This window comes from Podarcis erhardii, assembly GCF_964252035.2.
Source record: "Podarcis erhardii genome assembly, chromosome: 6".
Classification (NCBI taxonomy): Eukaryota; Metazoa; Chordata; class Lepidosauria; order Squamata; family Lacertidae; genus Podarcis; species Podarcis erhardii.
This window is the reverse complement of record NC_138510.1, coordinates 17841956-17855443: the sequence shown is the minus strand read 5'-3', so window position 1 is coordinate 17855443 and position 13488 is coordinate 17841956. Positions and strand designations below refer to the sequence as shown.

Genomic DNA, 13488 nt, shown 5'->3' with positions numbered 1-13488 from the left:
ATCATGACAGGGAGACAGTCAGCTATCATGCTCATTTCCTTCTTGTGGGCTTTCCATAGACATCTGGCAGCAGCTGAGACAGCAGATTGCTGAACCCGAAAAGGTATTTGGTCTGGTCCTGCAGGTTGTGTGTGGCAAAAAGTCGTGCATCACACAGAAACACAGCCCTTTTACTTGTTGAAAATCCAAGGCTTGCTTCCTAAAATGTAGTTTTTGCCCAAAATCCGGGCTAGAGGGGTGAAAAAAGCTTCATATTTAAGTAATGTTGTGTTGTGGAAAGTTCTGTTTCTCAGGCACCCTGGTGCTTCAGTTTGATCATTTTAATTTCCCTGGACTAAATGGTAATCAGGGATTCCACCAAACTTTAATAGGGGAGTCTCCAAGGGGTTCAGAATCTAAGGGTGCTAAATGGGTTAGAGGATAAAAGAGGAAAAATTGAATAAAAACTATGTAAATTAAAAACAAAACAAAACTGATAACATCCATAATAAACCAGTTCAGAAATTGCATTTTGTGATCGTTTTCTTTCCCCTGCCCCCAGTCACCTGTTGGAAATGTTTATTTGTTAAGAAGGTGTCACATCATAGACTGGAATGGATGAGAGGAGCAAAGCTTATTTTCTGTTGTGGTGCTGATGGTGACCCTGGGGCTTTGTCTAGGGCAGGCATCCCCAAACTTGGCCCTCCAGCTGTTTTGGGACTACACTTCCCATCATCCCTGACCACTGGTCCTGTTAGCTTGGGATGATGGGAGTTGTAGTCCCAAAACAGCTGGAGGGCTGGGTTTGGGGATGCCTGGTCTAGGAGGCAAGAAAACTTGACTCCCAAGTCATAGGGGAGTTTACTACGGAAAGGTGGGCTTCCCCAACCAAATATCAGACCTGGCTGCTGTAGTCTTGAGTGAATTTACAGCATGATAGTGTTGATTTTGGGGGTGTGCTGGTTTTTACTTTTTGAAATATAGTAACCCTACAGTATGAGGTGACCTGTCCTGCACCTGATTTCTCCTTTGTGCAGTCAGACTGGTTTACTGTTTTTACTGAGATGGGGCAGCTTCCAAGAGAATTCTGGGAAAGTAACAGCGCATCAGGTGACCATTTCAGCATGTGGTCATCATCTTTAATGGACATTCAGCAGTCAGCTAGCACTGATTCAAAGGACACGACTTCTTAACGGTAGTTAACAACTTTGAATCAGACTTTCTGGTGTGTGAGATGGCTCTCGGATGCATCAAATGTTTTCCAAGGAGTGGATCAGATTTCCCTTCTTCACCCTGATGCTTTCTCAGAACTTCCACAAGAACAGATGCTGGATCTATGACAGGCACGTTTGAAGAAGAAAAAAGAAGCACCTCAAAAGCCTGCTCTCTGCCCAAGTTAATCTCACTACCTTCTTCCTCCTCAAACCATCCTCCATGCCAAGAGAAACCCAACTCTGGACAGTTTCCCCTACTATTGGAGCTTCTGAAGCTGTTGTTCCTGCATTGAGACCTGGTGCTGCTGCCATCCTATGACTTTGCTAGAATCATAGAAATGAAAGGGGCACACAGGCAGTCTAGTTCGATCTCCTGTTCATATGGGAATCCTGTCTCTATGGCATCTTTGATAGGAGGGCTAGAAAGCCTCAGCTTTAAAGCCTCAAAGTGATCATTCTACTGTCAAGCACCTCATACCATCAGGAATTTATTTCTGGTGTTTGGTCAAAATCTCCTTCCATCTAATTTGAACCCATTGTTTCATCTAGAGTGACAGACATTTGCTCCGTTATCTTATGTGACAAGTGCTTCAAATACTCTTTCCTCCTCCCCCCCCCCAACTTTTGGTACCATAATCCTTCAATCTTTTCCATCTTCATCACCTGCTTCCAGGACTTATTTAAGTATTTTAATATCCTTAAATGGTGGTGCCCAGAACTGAACACACACTCCTCAATGTAAAGTCTGACCAAAGCCGAAAAATGAGGGACCATCTTATAAGCTCCTGTAGATGTAGCCTTCAATTGCATTAGCCTTTTTAATGCTGCATCACGCTGCCAGACTCCTCCATTGTCTCTCAAGACAGACGGATGCCAACCTACGCTGCTGAATGATCAGTTTGGCAGGGCCCGCACCAGTTGCCTCTGCTTCCAAAGGGAAAGTGATGGGAGAATCAGGGCCTTTTTGGTGATGGCACCTCATCTGTGGAAAGTTTTCTCCATGGATGCTCACCTGCTTTATTGGGGGGGTCCAATGACTATAATTTTATTATCTCATTATTTTAATAGTCTTTGCATATGGTTCTGCTGGCTGAAGCTGGTGAGCATTGTAGTTCAAATCATCTAGACAGTTGGCAAAGGTAATAATAATAATAATAATAATAATAATAATAATAATAATAATAATAATAATTTATACTCCGCCCATCTGGCTGGGTTTCCCCAGCCATTCTGGGTGGCTCCCAAGAGAATATTCTAATGGAACATTTGCTTGTCTTCATTTTACACTCCCTGCTTCTGTTATCATGAGACTTGTCTTGATTTTTAAAACATTGTTTAACCCCTTGATAATGTCTATGCCCCCTTGATAATTTCTAGGGAGAAATTAATGCTTTATACTGAAGTATACCTTGTGAATGTGAGCTTAATCTGTAATGTAACAGGTTTTCCAAGTCTGTTTTGATGCCATGTGGGTGACTGCATACAAGACCTAACATCTGTAGATGCATCTGTCCTAGAAAGCAACATTTTATGTTTCATAATTGGTTTTTTTAATCAATAACATTTGCAATTTATTTATTTGTTTTTTTAAAAAAAATCTTGATATAAGGTGAGATGAAATCTTTGCTTTAAATAATGAAAAATAAGATACATCCAATGCTCACCAAAATGGTACTGGAAAGAAGCAAGATTTCTCATCAAAGCCTTTGTCCAAAGGATCCCCCATGAACTCAGTTTGACAACTACATTCCACATCCTGCTCATAATTGCAATGGAGGTTCTAGTTTGGGGTGGTAGAATCTCACATTCCCACTGACAAAATAACTGTGGACTGAATACAGGGGAAAACAGAGTATTGTGCAAAAGAAGCATTGTCTTGAGAAAAAATGTCAAGAGCTCCAGCAACATAAACGGAGACTGGTTTCTTTGGCAGAGAATTGGTAAGGCTTTCTTTTGTCTATAGCTCTTGTTAGATGCATCTTTGACTGTTATTTATGGGGGGGGATTACTCCCAGAAAACAACTGTGTTGCTGAAAGTGGTATCATGCACAAAAGCTTTAGCACTTGGTCCTGGACCACTGAATAACTATTGCACATTTGTGGATATTTAAATCTATTGCACCCCAAAAGATAATGACCTCATCTCATTGTACAGAGAAGCTGATGTGGAGATTCTGGTGAATCAATGGCTGATGGTGGCATGAGACAGCCGCGATTCTTCACTGATCTAAGACCAGCCTTGTTTGATCCACTCCACCAAACGGCCTCTCCCAGCTACCTCAGACACCTCACTGCTTTTTGCTTTTTTCTCTCCATCCTCTTCTGTTCTCCATTAATGCAGCTGAATGTACAATCACGTCCAAAACTGCCGCTCCTCCAGATGTTTCCAATATATCTGGATCACTCTCCGATAAGTGGGACTGTAATGTTACTTCCTCCTTCGGGCCACTTCACACAAGATGATTTCCTTCACGGTTATCACTTCCAGGTGGCTAAGCTGCATGTATGCCATATCGTGTGGTGGACAAACACGTGTGCACTGAGATTTGGTGTACACAGAGCAGGAAGCTGTGACGGGCAGGAGGCTCCCACCAGATGTGTACACTTGTCCAAATGCACATGTTGTGGCGTCCATGCATTTTGTTTCTTCTCCTTCCTACGCCAAAGCGATGCTCTTGGAGGGAAAGCCTCAAGGATCATGTTGCCCTTGTTTCACCCTCTTTCTTCCTCCTTCTCCTCCTCCCACTCACCTCTCCATAGCCTCCTCCAATTCGAGGGGTTTTCTCTCATTGCCTACCAGCTGCAAGCAGCTACAGCCTTCATCTGGCTATCGCCGTCAAACACCTGGGCGAAACAGAGGAAAAGGAAATAAAGGAAACTTCATACAGTTTGTTCCAGAGGCAACCCAACACCTCCTGGGTGTCTTACTCTGATGGTGAGAACTTGTCAGCAATCTATTTTCAAAAGTGTGGGAAAGAGAGAACTTTATCATGTACCATCCTCCCAACTGTGTGTGTGAAAGAATGGGAATCAGAAGGGTGTGTGTTTTTTGTGTTTTTAAACCCTTTCTAATATTAAGGATGGTGTATGTATGAGAGCAGTGGTATAGATATCTCAGGCAGTCCTTGGCAAGGGAGAGGCACTCTCAACATGCTCAGATGCACTGTCCACTTCACCCGAACAGCTGCTTGTCAAGGCTGGATCCTGCATGGAATCGATCTTCCAGTGCCCTGACTGGGATGGGGGGGGGGGGAGGTTGGCACAATTTGGTCCAGTTTCCTGCAGTGATGGGAAAGGGGGGCTAGCCAGGAAAGGATCATATTAGGGGGGGGGGGTGAGGAGAGAGGTGAGCTTGGCACTGGAGGAGGAGCGATTGCTTGAATAAGGTGGTCTCTTTCGCTCCTTCCGTCCCCCTCCCGCCGAAGTGCCTGTGATCAGCAAAGCCCTGTCTCTTTAATAAACTGACTGCCTTCTGTCTGCTCGGAGTAAATTTCATCCTGTCATCAGGTCGCGGAGGAGGAGTTTGTTAATGTACAGTTTGCTCAGTGGATCGATGTTCGCTGGCATCGCCTCGCCCTGCCTGTGCTTGTGCCTGTGTGTGTGTGGATATGCGTGTGTGGATGTGTGTGGATGTGCGTGTGTGTGTGAACACCAGATTTCCTCCCATCCAAAGCTTCTCTGTCCTCTTCCATATCACTCACAACCTGGCATCTGACAGCAACAAACCTGCAGTTTTCTCAGCCAACACTCACCAATCCGCCATATAGATCTACGCGAAGGAGGCGACGAGGAAAGGGGGGGGGGGAGAGAAATAAGAGAGAGAAAGAGGAGGGGTTGAGAGGGAAAGAGAGGAAATAGGGGGGGGGGACAACCGCCTGAGCTGCTTTTTTTTAAAAAAAAATATTTTGCATATCTATATTTTGCTATTTATTGATCACTTTTCAAAAAACAAAAATAAAATAAATCCCGGCACCTTTTTTCTTTTTCTTTTTTGCATTTGATGTTCCTGGATGTTTTGCATCAAAGCAAGTCTTGCAACAGTTCAAACAAGACCAAAAAAGAGAGAGAGAGATAGAAAAGCAGCCGCTCCCCCCACCCCCCACCCCATCCCGGTTTCCCTTTCCTTTTTAAAATTAAATCCTAAGAATCAGAATCCGAACAGGTTGATCTCGTCAGAGAAGTGCCAAAGAAGAGAGACGGGTGCTTAGTGCTGCCGGCGGTGGGTCGCTGAGGAGGCAAAGCGGCGGAGGGGAGGAAAGGAAGAGAGAGGGAGAGAGAGAGAGAGGGAGGGGAAGGGAGAGGAAAAAAAACACAGACACACGCACACACACACAGAGAGAGAGAGAGAGAGAGAAAGAGAGAGAGAGAGAGAGAGAGAGAGAGAGAGAGAGAGAGAGAGAGAGACAGAAAACAAGCCCCGCGAGCTTCCAAGGCTCCTCGGATCTGGAAAGAGAAGTGAGATTGGAGAAAGTACAGCGATGCCAAGGAGGAAACAGCAGGCACCCAAACGGGCAGCAGGTAAGGAGCCAACCCACTCGCCGCAGCCCTCTCGGCGTCTCCCGAAGACCTTTAAGCCCTCCCCTCCTCCCCCACAGTTTATTGTAGGGACGCGCTTGGAGAGGTTTTGTATTTGCAATTTTTTAAAAAGGGGAAGAAGAAAAAACCCCATCATTTTTATTTCAATCTTTTCCTCTCTGTTTCTCTCTCTCCTCCTCCCCCCCCATCCTTTGCAACTTGGACACTATTGAATCAGCCTCTCTGGAAGCCGACTAGTTTTCGCACCAACCGGTGCTTATTTTTATTTATTTTTTAAGGGCGGGAGGGGAGGTGCGGGGGGGGGGGGAGAAGACCGCTTTTCCGCCTCGTCCCGACGCTGCTCGGGTCCTGTCTCCCTCTTAAACTTTTCCCCCCAACTTTCTTCCACATGGTTTCTCACCTCTCTCCCCTCCTCTCTGTCTCCCCTCCCCAACCCCCTCAAATCCCCTTTGATCATCTTCGCGTTGCATCCCTGCTATGGGGTTTGCAACGAGGAGCTCTTGGATTTTTAATATATATATATTATTTTGTACTGCAGTTTGCATGCCTCTAGAGGAGTAATGTTTTGCTTTTAAAAAAATAATAATAATCACCATTTCCATAGCGTCGTTCCTCGTTCAGTTCTTTCTCTTTCTCCCTCTGAAATAGAGGCGGCGGGGGCGGGGGGTGCTGTCTGTCTCTGTTGATGAACCCGCTGGTTGAAGTTCAAGCCTTTGATCATCAGTGGCGAAAGAAAGCGTGCGGGGGGGGGGGGAGAGAGAAGAAACTGCAACAGGAAATAAAACGAACGTTCTGACGGTTAAGGAGGCAGCCCCTTAGATTCCAATCAAATTAATCTTTCGGACTCCTTTCGCTTGCACGCTGCTATTCAAGTTGAAATGCAACTGTTTCTAGCCTGCATGATGGGGGGGGGGGGGTCAGATGCACCGGTTTTGGTTGTTGTTTTTTTTTTTTTAGGGCTTTTCCGGCGGCTCCAGCAGTTTGCAACTTTTTGGGACGGTGTTCTGCTTCGGTTGCAAATGGGGAGGAAAGAGAGGCTAGGAAAAGTTGAGCCTAGTAAGGAACGGGGGAGCAGAGAGGCCTGCACAATGTTAACGTGGATTTTAGGTGTGTGCATGTATTTTAATGTAAGGTTGGTTAATGGAGAGAGGCAGAGACAGAGAGAATAGTTTGCTAGGATTTTTGTTTCTGGGTAGCGCAGCTGGGAAGTTCATTTTTTTCTGCCACCAGACCCACCCACTGAAAAAATCAGGTTTCCAGATGATTGCCAACTTTGATTTGACATTTGATTGATCACCTGTCATCTTGCTGCCTTTGATCTATTCATTCTTGATACATATCAATAAATCACTCACTATGGTAACCTGAGTGCCAGTGACGCAAGTCTTGCCCTCTAGAATCTCTTAGCCAGACATTCACAATTATTATCTTGTTTGGCTTTAATGTGGGTGGGATTTGTATTTTTCTTCTTTGTGTTCACTTAGACTAGAGCTGTACAGTGAAGCTAAGTTGTTGTTGTTGTGTTTTTTAAAAACCCTCTCCAATCCCCCTCTGCCAGATCATCAGATAACACTTTGCATTTGCATTAGACACTGAATAATATAGCTTTGAAATGTGGGAAAGTTTCAGGATAGGCATTTGAGTAAATCTTGCACAGTACTGCTTGAGGACTATTCAAAAGTGAAAATTAATCTTGGAGGGGAGAATGGGTTTGACAAACTTTTACAAACTTGACCCAGTTCAACCTTCGGCAATCCCCCTCCCCTATTCTCCCTAATATATGTCTATAAATTAGAAATTATAATTGCAATTCAAAGGCTAGTTACGATTATTTTATACAAAAGGGCTTTAGGTGACTACAATCAAAAGGCATAATTGAAACAATTGCTTTGGGGAGTCTTATTTGGGGGTTATTTTTCACTCTGCTGAGAGACATTTAGGACAGCAGTAACAGTATTGCCACATGGTTATCGCTGCACTCATTTGCCAAAAATAAAGAAACCAAGCTTTCCTTGTTAGCGGTACAAGTTTAGATTTTCCATATGAATACAGGCCCTATGTACTACGATTCTGCTTCTTCATAAACTAAGACTCCAACGTCTCTTGAAAGCATTTCTGTTGCCATTGTGGGTGCTGGCAGCCCTAATCCGCCATGTACACATTCCTTGGTTTTCCTTTTCGTCGGACTTTTGAACACTCCTTCTTCCTGAAGTGTGCTGGAATTTAAGAGGTTAGGGATGCCGGAAAAGGTAGGTTCGTGTGCCACCTGGAAATAATATCATACAATAGGCATCTTATGCATGATAACAGCCTCCTTGTTAATTACACTGGTATCATCCTTGGTCCTTAGCCAAGATGCCACTCCTCTGAAAAGAACTTTGGAACATTTTTTTTTTGTAGAGGTTTTCAAACTGCTGGGTGACAGTTTGAATAACTTGGGCCCATGATATCCCGTAATTATGTTGTGAAATATGTGCTTGGCTTTCAGAAGTTATTGCCCCCTGTTTAATATTTGTTTCAAGTTATGAGGGGCTGGTTCTTTAAGGTTACATGTAACAAAGCAAATAGAGAGCAAGTTTCTACTGTTTCGGAGCAAGCCCTGCTTTGAGTTTACACAGTGTCTTTAAAACATTGTGCAATATTGTTACGTTTGTTTTCATTTCCCTTGCTCTAGTATACAGATTTTGTTTTATAAGGTGAAGGACGTCTCAGAGGTCCAGAAGCCACAACATGGCCTTAGGCAGAATGAGGAAGGTGTGGAGGAAGCAATTGATTATCCAGATGTTTGGCACAACAAGTATTCTCTTTCACCTTCTTTTAAATGCAAGCTTTGTCATTCTTTAAAACAAACAAACAAATAATCTGCATGCTCAGGGAGGGACATTGGATTATGACAGTGGATTATGCTTCGGAAAAGTTTGCAACTTTTTAGGAAGCTGGTCTCTAAGGGGAAGGGAGGTATTAAGGTATTAGGATCCTGCACATAGCTGCTTTGGCCATTGCTTGAATTTATATCCTATGCACAACTGTAAATAATTGCGTCCCAGCACTGACTTCGAAAGCAGGTTTCTCATTTGATTAATGAACGACGTAAAGGTTAGAGAGAACAAGCAAGTGAATCAGCAGGGATGTCCCGCTGCTTGATGAAAATCTACCTACATGGCAATTTCCACCCCTCCACCCCCCCTATAATTAATGTTAAGCCCCGAGATCCTTATATTGTATGTTACAGAATGCTGCAATGAAGCTGGTGGTGTAAGTGAATAAGTAGGGGCTATTTGGGCTTGATGATGGCATATTTTGTCCTTAACTCTTTTTTTGTTGTTTAAATCGTACTTTGAGTCAGGAAAACAGTGATGTCAAACACATATGTTCCCTTTGACTCATTTCTCAACAGCACTGTTCTCCCCCCCGCTTCCCCAACTATTGTCTGCATAATTCTTTGAGCAGATGTTTGAATATTTTTAGGTCAGTGGCTGACATTACATCATACATTTATTTGTAATGATATATTACATGTGCATTGTTATCTTGCTTCCCTAAAGAGCCCAAGGTGCTTTGCAGACTGTCGGTCTGATTCTCTTCTTCTCCCCTGGTTCAGAGACGGGAGGAATTCTCTTGTAGCCAATGGGATTACATCGTGGTGAGAAAGATGAGCATTAGGCCGAGAATGTTGTTTCTGAATTATAAAAAATGCAGCTGTCTCTGGGGAGCAGCCATTGCATGACCCAACACAATTGAGGGGAGAGGAAAAGCTAGGACTAAGACTGAATTGATATGTTAATTCCATTTTTATTTCTCTATATCGGAAATAGCTTTCATACCCAATTGCACAGGATTAAGCCCTCCTCTCCTCCTACAGCTTGTCAAGATGTGCATATTTTATATTACAAATTGTGAATTTGCTGCGTATTGCTGGGGAATGTAAAATCTGGACTTTGCACTTTTCTTTTTCTCCCCCTTTGGTTCTCTTTCCTGTCTCTGCTGGGCCCTGATAGGTTGCCTGTTTAAGAAGCAAAAAGCTCAAAAGTACAACACAGGGAGCAACCAGCTGCATTTACTTTGTTTACCAGAGCTAGAAATGAATAATGCAGATTTTGTTTTCATGAAAGTCCTTGTGTGGCAGTAAACATAAGACTATTAGCAATCATTACTTAAAAGTTGCAATTTGCACCTTAATAGTACCAGTTATTTAAATAGCGAACAACCGTTTCAGACATAGCAATCCACCTTCTTCTGGGGTAGACTAGCAAGGTCTTAGGTCTCATATATGGCATAGTAAGAGATGTGTGTTATGCATATAATCATGATCAAAGGCTTTGCATTTGTGCAATGTCACTACTCGCCTCATTATTAGAAAGACAAAAAAACTGGGTACCAAGCAAAATAGGCCTGAATGGTACTATAAAATAAAAATACATTGTCTTCCTTGTATTCTCCCCCGGGAGAGGAAATATGCATCAAAGACACCGAAAAGACTCTTGCTTCAAAACTCTTCAAGTTCATATCCTTATATCACAACACAGACGGATTTCATGAAAGCAATTTGGATTCAAAAAGGAGGAGAGATATTTAACTTCTTAAGCGGAATAAAATGGCCCCATTCTTGGCTCAAAGCCCACCCACTCATTTGATACCATCAAATGGGCTGGCCGGCCCAAGAGGCAAGGTGAGGTGACCACCTCAGGCAGCAGGGTCTACCAGCAGATCTCAGTGTCAAACTTTCTTTCTTTCTTCCCTCCCTCCCTTCTTCCTCGTGTAGATCTTCCTTGATCACTTTCTTCCTTGGTGGAGACCAAGGCCATCTTGGCATCTGTCTCCAGCGTCCAAAATATCTTGGGATGGCCTCAATCTGGATTGCATTTGGAGATCAGGCAAATGCACCAATCCATTTCTGGTTGTGGATTGGGCTCGTGGGACCACACATGAAATGTGTGAGATGGGTGGCAACAGTTGCACCACACATCTTTAACTGACATGGGGTGGAAGTCTCCTGGCCACTTGGCAGCACAATGATCTAACATGCAACCAATTTGCCATCTGGGTAGATTATTACTTGGGACACGATTTCCCCTGCCCTTTGTATATCCATTTCATTTTGTGAATCAGAACGGACCACCATATCAGCCCCCATAACAATATGATATTTGGATTGCTATTTTTGTTGTCGATACGGACAACTCACTTCTGTTAATAGCTGGCTACAATTTAGAGTCTCCTCCCAAATTCTATGGCATGTTTCATTGTGCATAAGGAGCATTGCAGTTTTTACCTTCCTTATTTTCACTGCAACTGGGTGAAGGTTAGGCTGAGAAAATAGCTTGCCCAGGCTGCTGGAAGAGCTTCATAAATGATCAGGAATTTCATCCCGGTCCTCACCTGTAGGCAGCCTACACTTTCCTTGTAGGACACCTTATTTCTTTGCCTTGTGCTTCCTCCTTAAATCTCAAATGCCTACATGTGGTAAAGAATACGTTAACCATTTCCTTTTTTGATCCAGGGATTTTGGGGACCTTTGATGAAGGGTGCTTCTAGTGGTCCTCCCTAACCTGGAAGCAAAACACACTCATAAATGTCTCATGATGTTTCTGACTTCTGCTCCTTCATGATACTCAATAAGAATGGGCAGTGGGCCTTCTGGAAATATTGGTGCCCAGGCAGCTGGTCTAACCTAAGCTCAAGCATTTATTTTCTCATTATCTAGTCTGTTGCACTAAAAACAACAGTCTTGCTGTTGTGCCTTACATACAGGAAATATTGCCCTGAGTTCTTCTGTGCCTCAGGATAACATCCCATACATATTGGGGGGGGGGGTTCCAAAAAAAATGGTTGGTTTTCTCTTATAACACACAGAAAAAACCCAAAGAAAAACATTACATTTGTCACAACATAAAAACTTAACAACAATAAAAACACACAAAATAAAAGAATTTTTTCTTTTTGTTCCCTGGTGTTTTTACATTGCTAAAAGACTTCCTTGACAGCCTCCAGTCTGAATTTCATCATCCCATACACATGAAGTGGTTGGTAGCTCACAAAAACTTATTAGGATGTCACAGAAGTCTTTGCTTTCCCCCCATAGCTTTGTCCAACCCCCATTCAGATGAAACATTTACTAGTTCGCTGGGAGAGACGTCTAGTGGTCTGACACCTCTCTGCTTCACACCCCGGTGAAGACACAGCTCCAGAAAAGATATTCCAAACCAGGGCATGTGTATATGTTTGGTTTTTTGCAAGTGACACTTAGGGCCCAGGTCAGGAGTTGCCATGTTTGGGCATCTGCCAAGAGCTCTCCATTCTAGCAGGCAGCCCACAGAAAAGCAACCCCTGGATCTGCTGCGATAAAGAGAGAGACTCGCCGAAGGTGGGGAGAGCATCTTGTTGCAACTTTCCTTCCTGCCCCGAAAAAAATCCAGGAGCTGGCACTCTGTCCACTAAAGGCTTCCAACCAGAATGTGATATTCATTATCCTCTAATAAATGTTTGATTTTTCAAAACTGCTTAGATATTATGCATGGGTGGACCCTCATAACTTTTTTAAAAAAAAATCAGTGCAAACTTGAAAACATTTTCTCCTTTCCCTGATTTTTTTTTTTTGTCTGTCCAAGACATAATCTTCCTTGATTTTATTTTCGGCAAAATACGGTGTCTGGTTTTCTTTCAGGTGTGGCCGCAGAAATATTCAACTTCAGTCGATGAAGTGCTGATGTTCAGTATCAGACAGACATAGAATAGAAATTGCATTAAGCTGTTGTGCAGACTTTAAGAGTTTAGATGTTAACCATAAAAAAATGTGAATTTGTGGCAGGAATGTAATCTGGTTATTTTAGTGGCTGAGACATTGGTTGCCAATGCAGAATATAGTCTTCATTTAGACTCTTTCGGATTGTATTGCAGACAGGGAAGCGTTGTGTAGGCAGCGCAGCACACGAAGTTTCTTTTCATAAAGCCTGGCTATGAAAATACCCCTTTGTTAATTTTATTAAGGCATCTTTCTTTCTGAAATTAAAGACATTTGTAAAGTTTTTACTTCCAGAACATGCTCGCACAAGCAGCAGGATGGTTTAGGGAGCCTGATAACTTGAGCCAGCTGGAAACATGTTTGATTCACAGCAGAAGATTTTAGTTTCATTCATTCAACAAATTGGAATGATTGATTTTTGCATTGTGTGTGTGTGTGTGTGTGTGAGAGAGAGAGAGAGAGAGAGAGAGAGAGAGAGAGAGAGAGAGAAGGAAGGAAGGAAAGAAAGAAAGAAAGAGAGAGAGAGAGAGAGAGAGAAAGAATTAATTTTGTGGGACTGCTGGTCCAACCCAACAGACCGTATTCTTATGGACTGCATCCCGTTTCTACAAATGCTTACTCTGAAGTGACTGCTGCTGAATTCAATGAGGGTTATTTATGCCTCAGCAAGGCTGTGTGCAAAGATTGCTGCTTTAGGCAGCAGTCCTATATCCACTGGGCGTAAACTCCATAGAACTTAATGGGTTTTACTTCTGAGTAGATTTGCAGAGGAATGCACTGTTAGTTTCATTCCAAGGCCTGGCACTGAAAGTACAGTGAGATTAGGCTCTTAATCTGAAAAATAAAAGGATATTGTTAAGGTTATGGCATGAGTTATTTTTTGCCCTTAGCCTTCCTGTAGAACTTCCCTGCGGAGTCTTTGGAGAGGTCTGGTTTTCTTTACTGTAGTCACTTTATAGTCCTATAACAGTGTTTCCAAATCAATGGCATTATTATTGCTATTGTGTTTCCTGTCAA

At 43.1% G+C, this 13488-nt stretch overlaps 1 protein-coding gene and 1 long non-coding RNA gene across 4 annotated transcripts in view; one reads left to right on the top strand and one right to left on the bottom strand.

The window, feature by feature from the left end:
- Positions 1 to 2738: 2738 nt before the first annotated feature.
- LOC309345179 lies at positions 2739 to 6610 on the bottom strand. The gene is made up of 2 exons (XR_014158060.1): positions 6323 to 6610; positions 2739 to 4037 (listed from the first exon to the last, which is right to left on the bottom strand). It is a non-coding gene; the product is annotated as an uncharacterized lncRNA (long non-coding RNA).
- TSHZ2 (teashirt zinc finger homeobox 2) overlaps positions 5045 to 13488 on the top strand; it is a 335004-nt gene continuing 326560 nt past the window's right edge. For all 3 annotated transcript variants that reach the window (XM_081867567.1, XM_081867568.1, XM_081867569.1), the window contains exon 1: positions 5045 to 5711. In XM_081867567.1, coding sequence (XP_081723693.1) covers positions 5672 to 5711 — 40 coding nt within the window. In that variant the 5' untranslated portion in view covers positions 5045 to 5671. The remainder of the gene's footprint in view (positions 5712 to 13488) is intronic.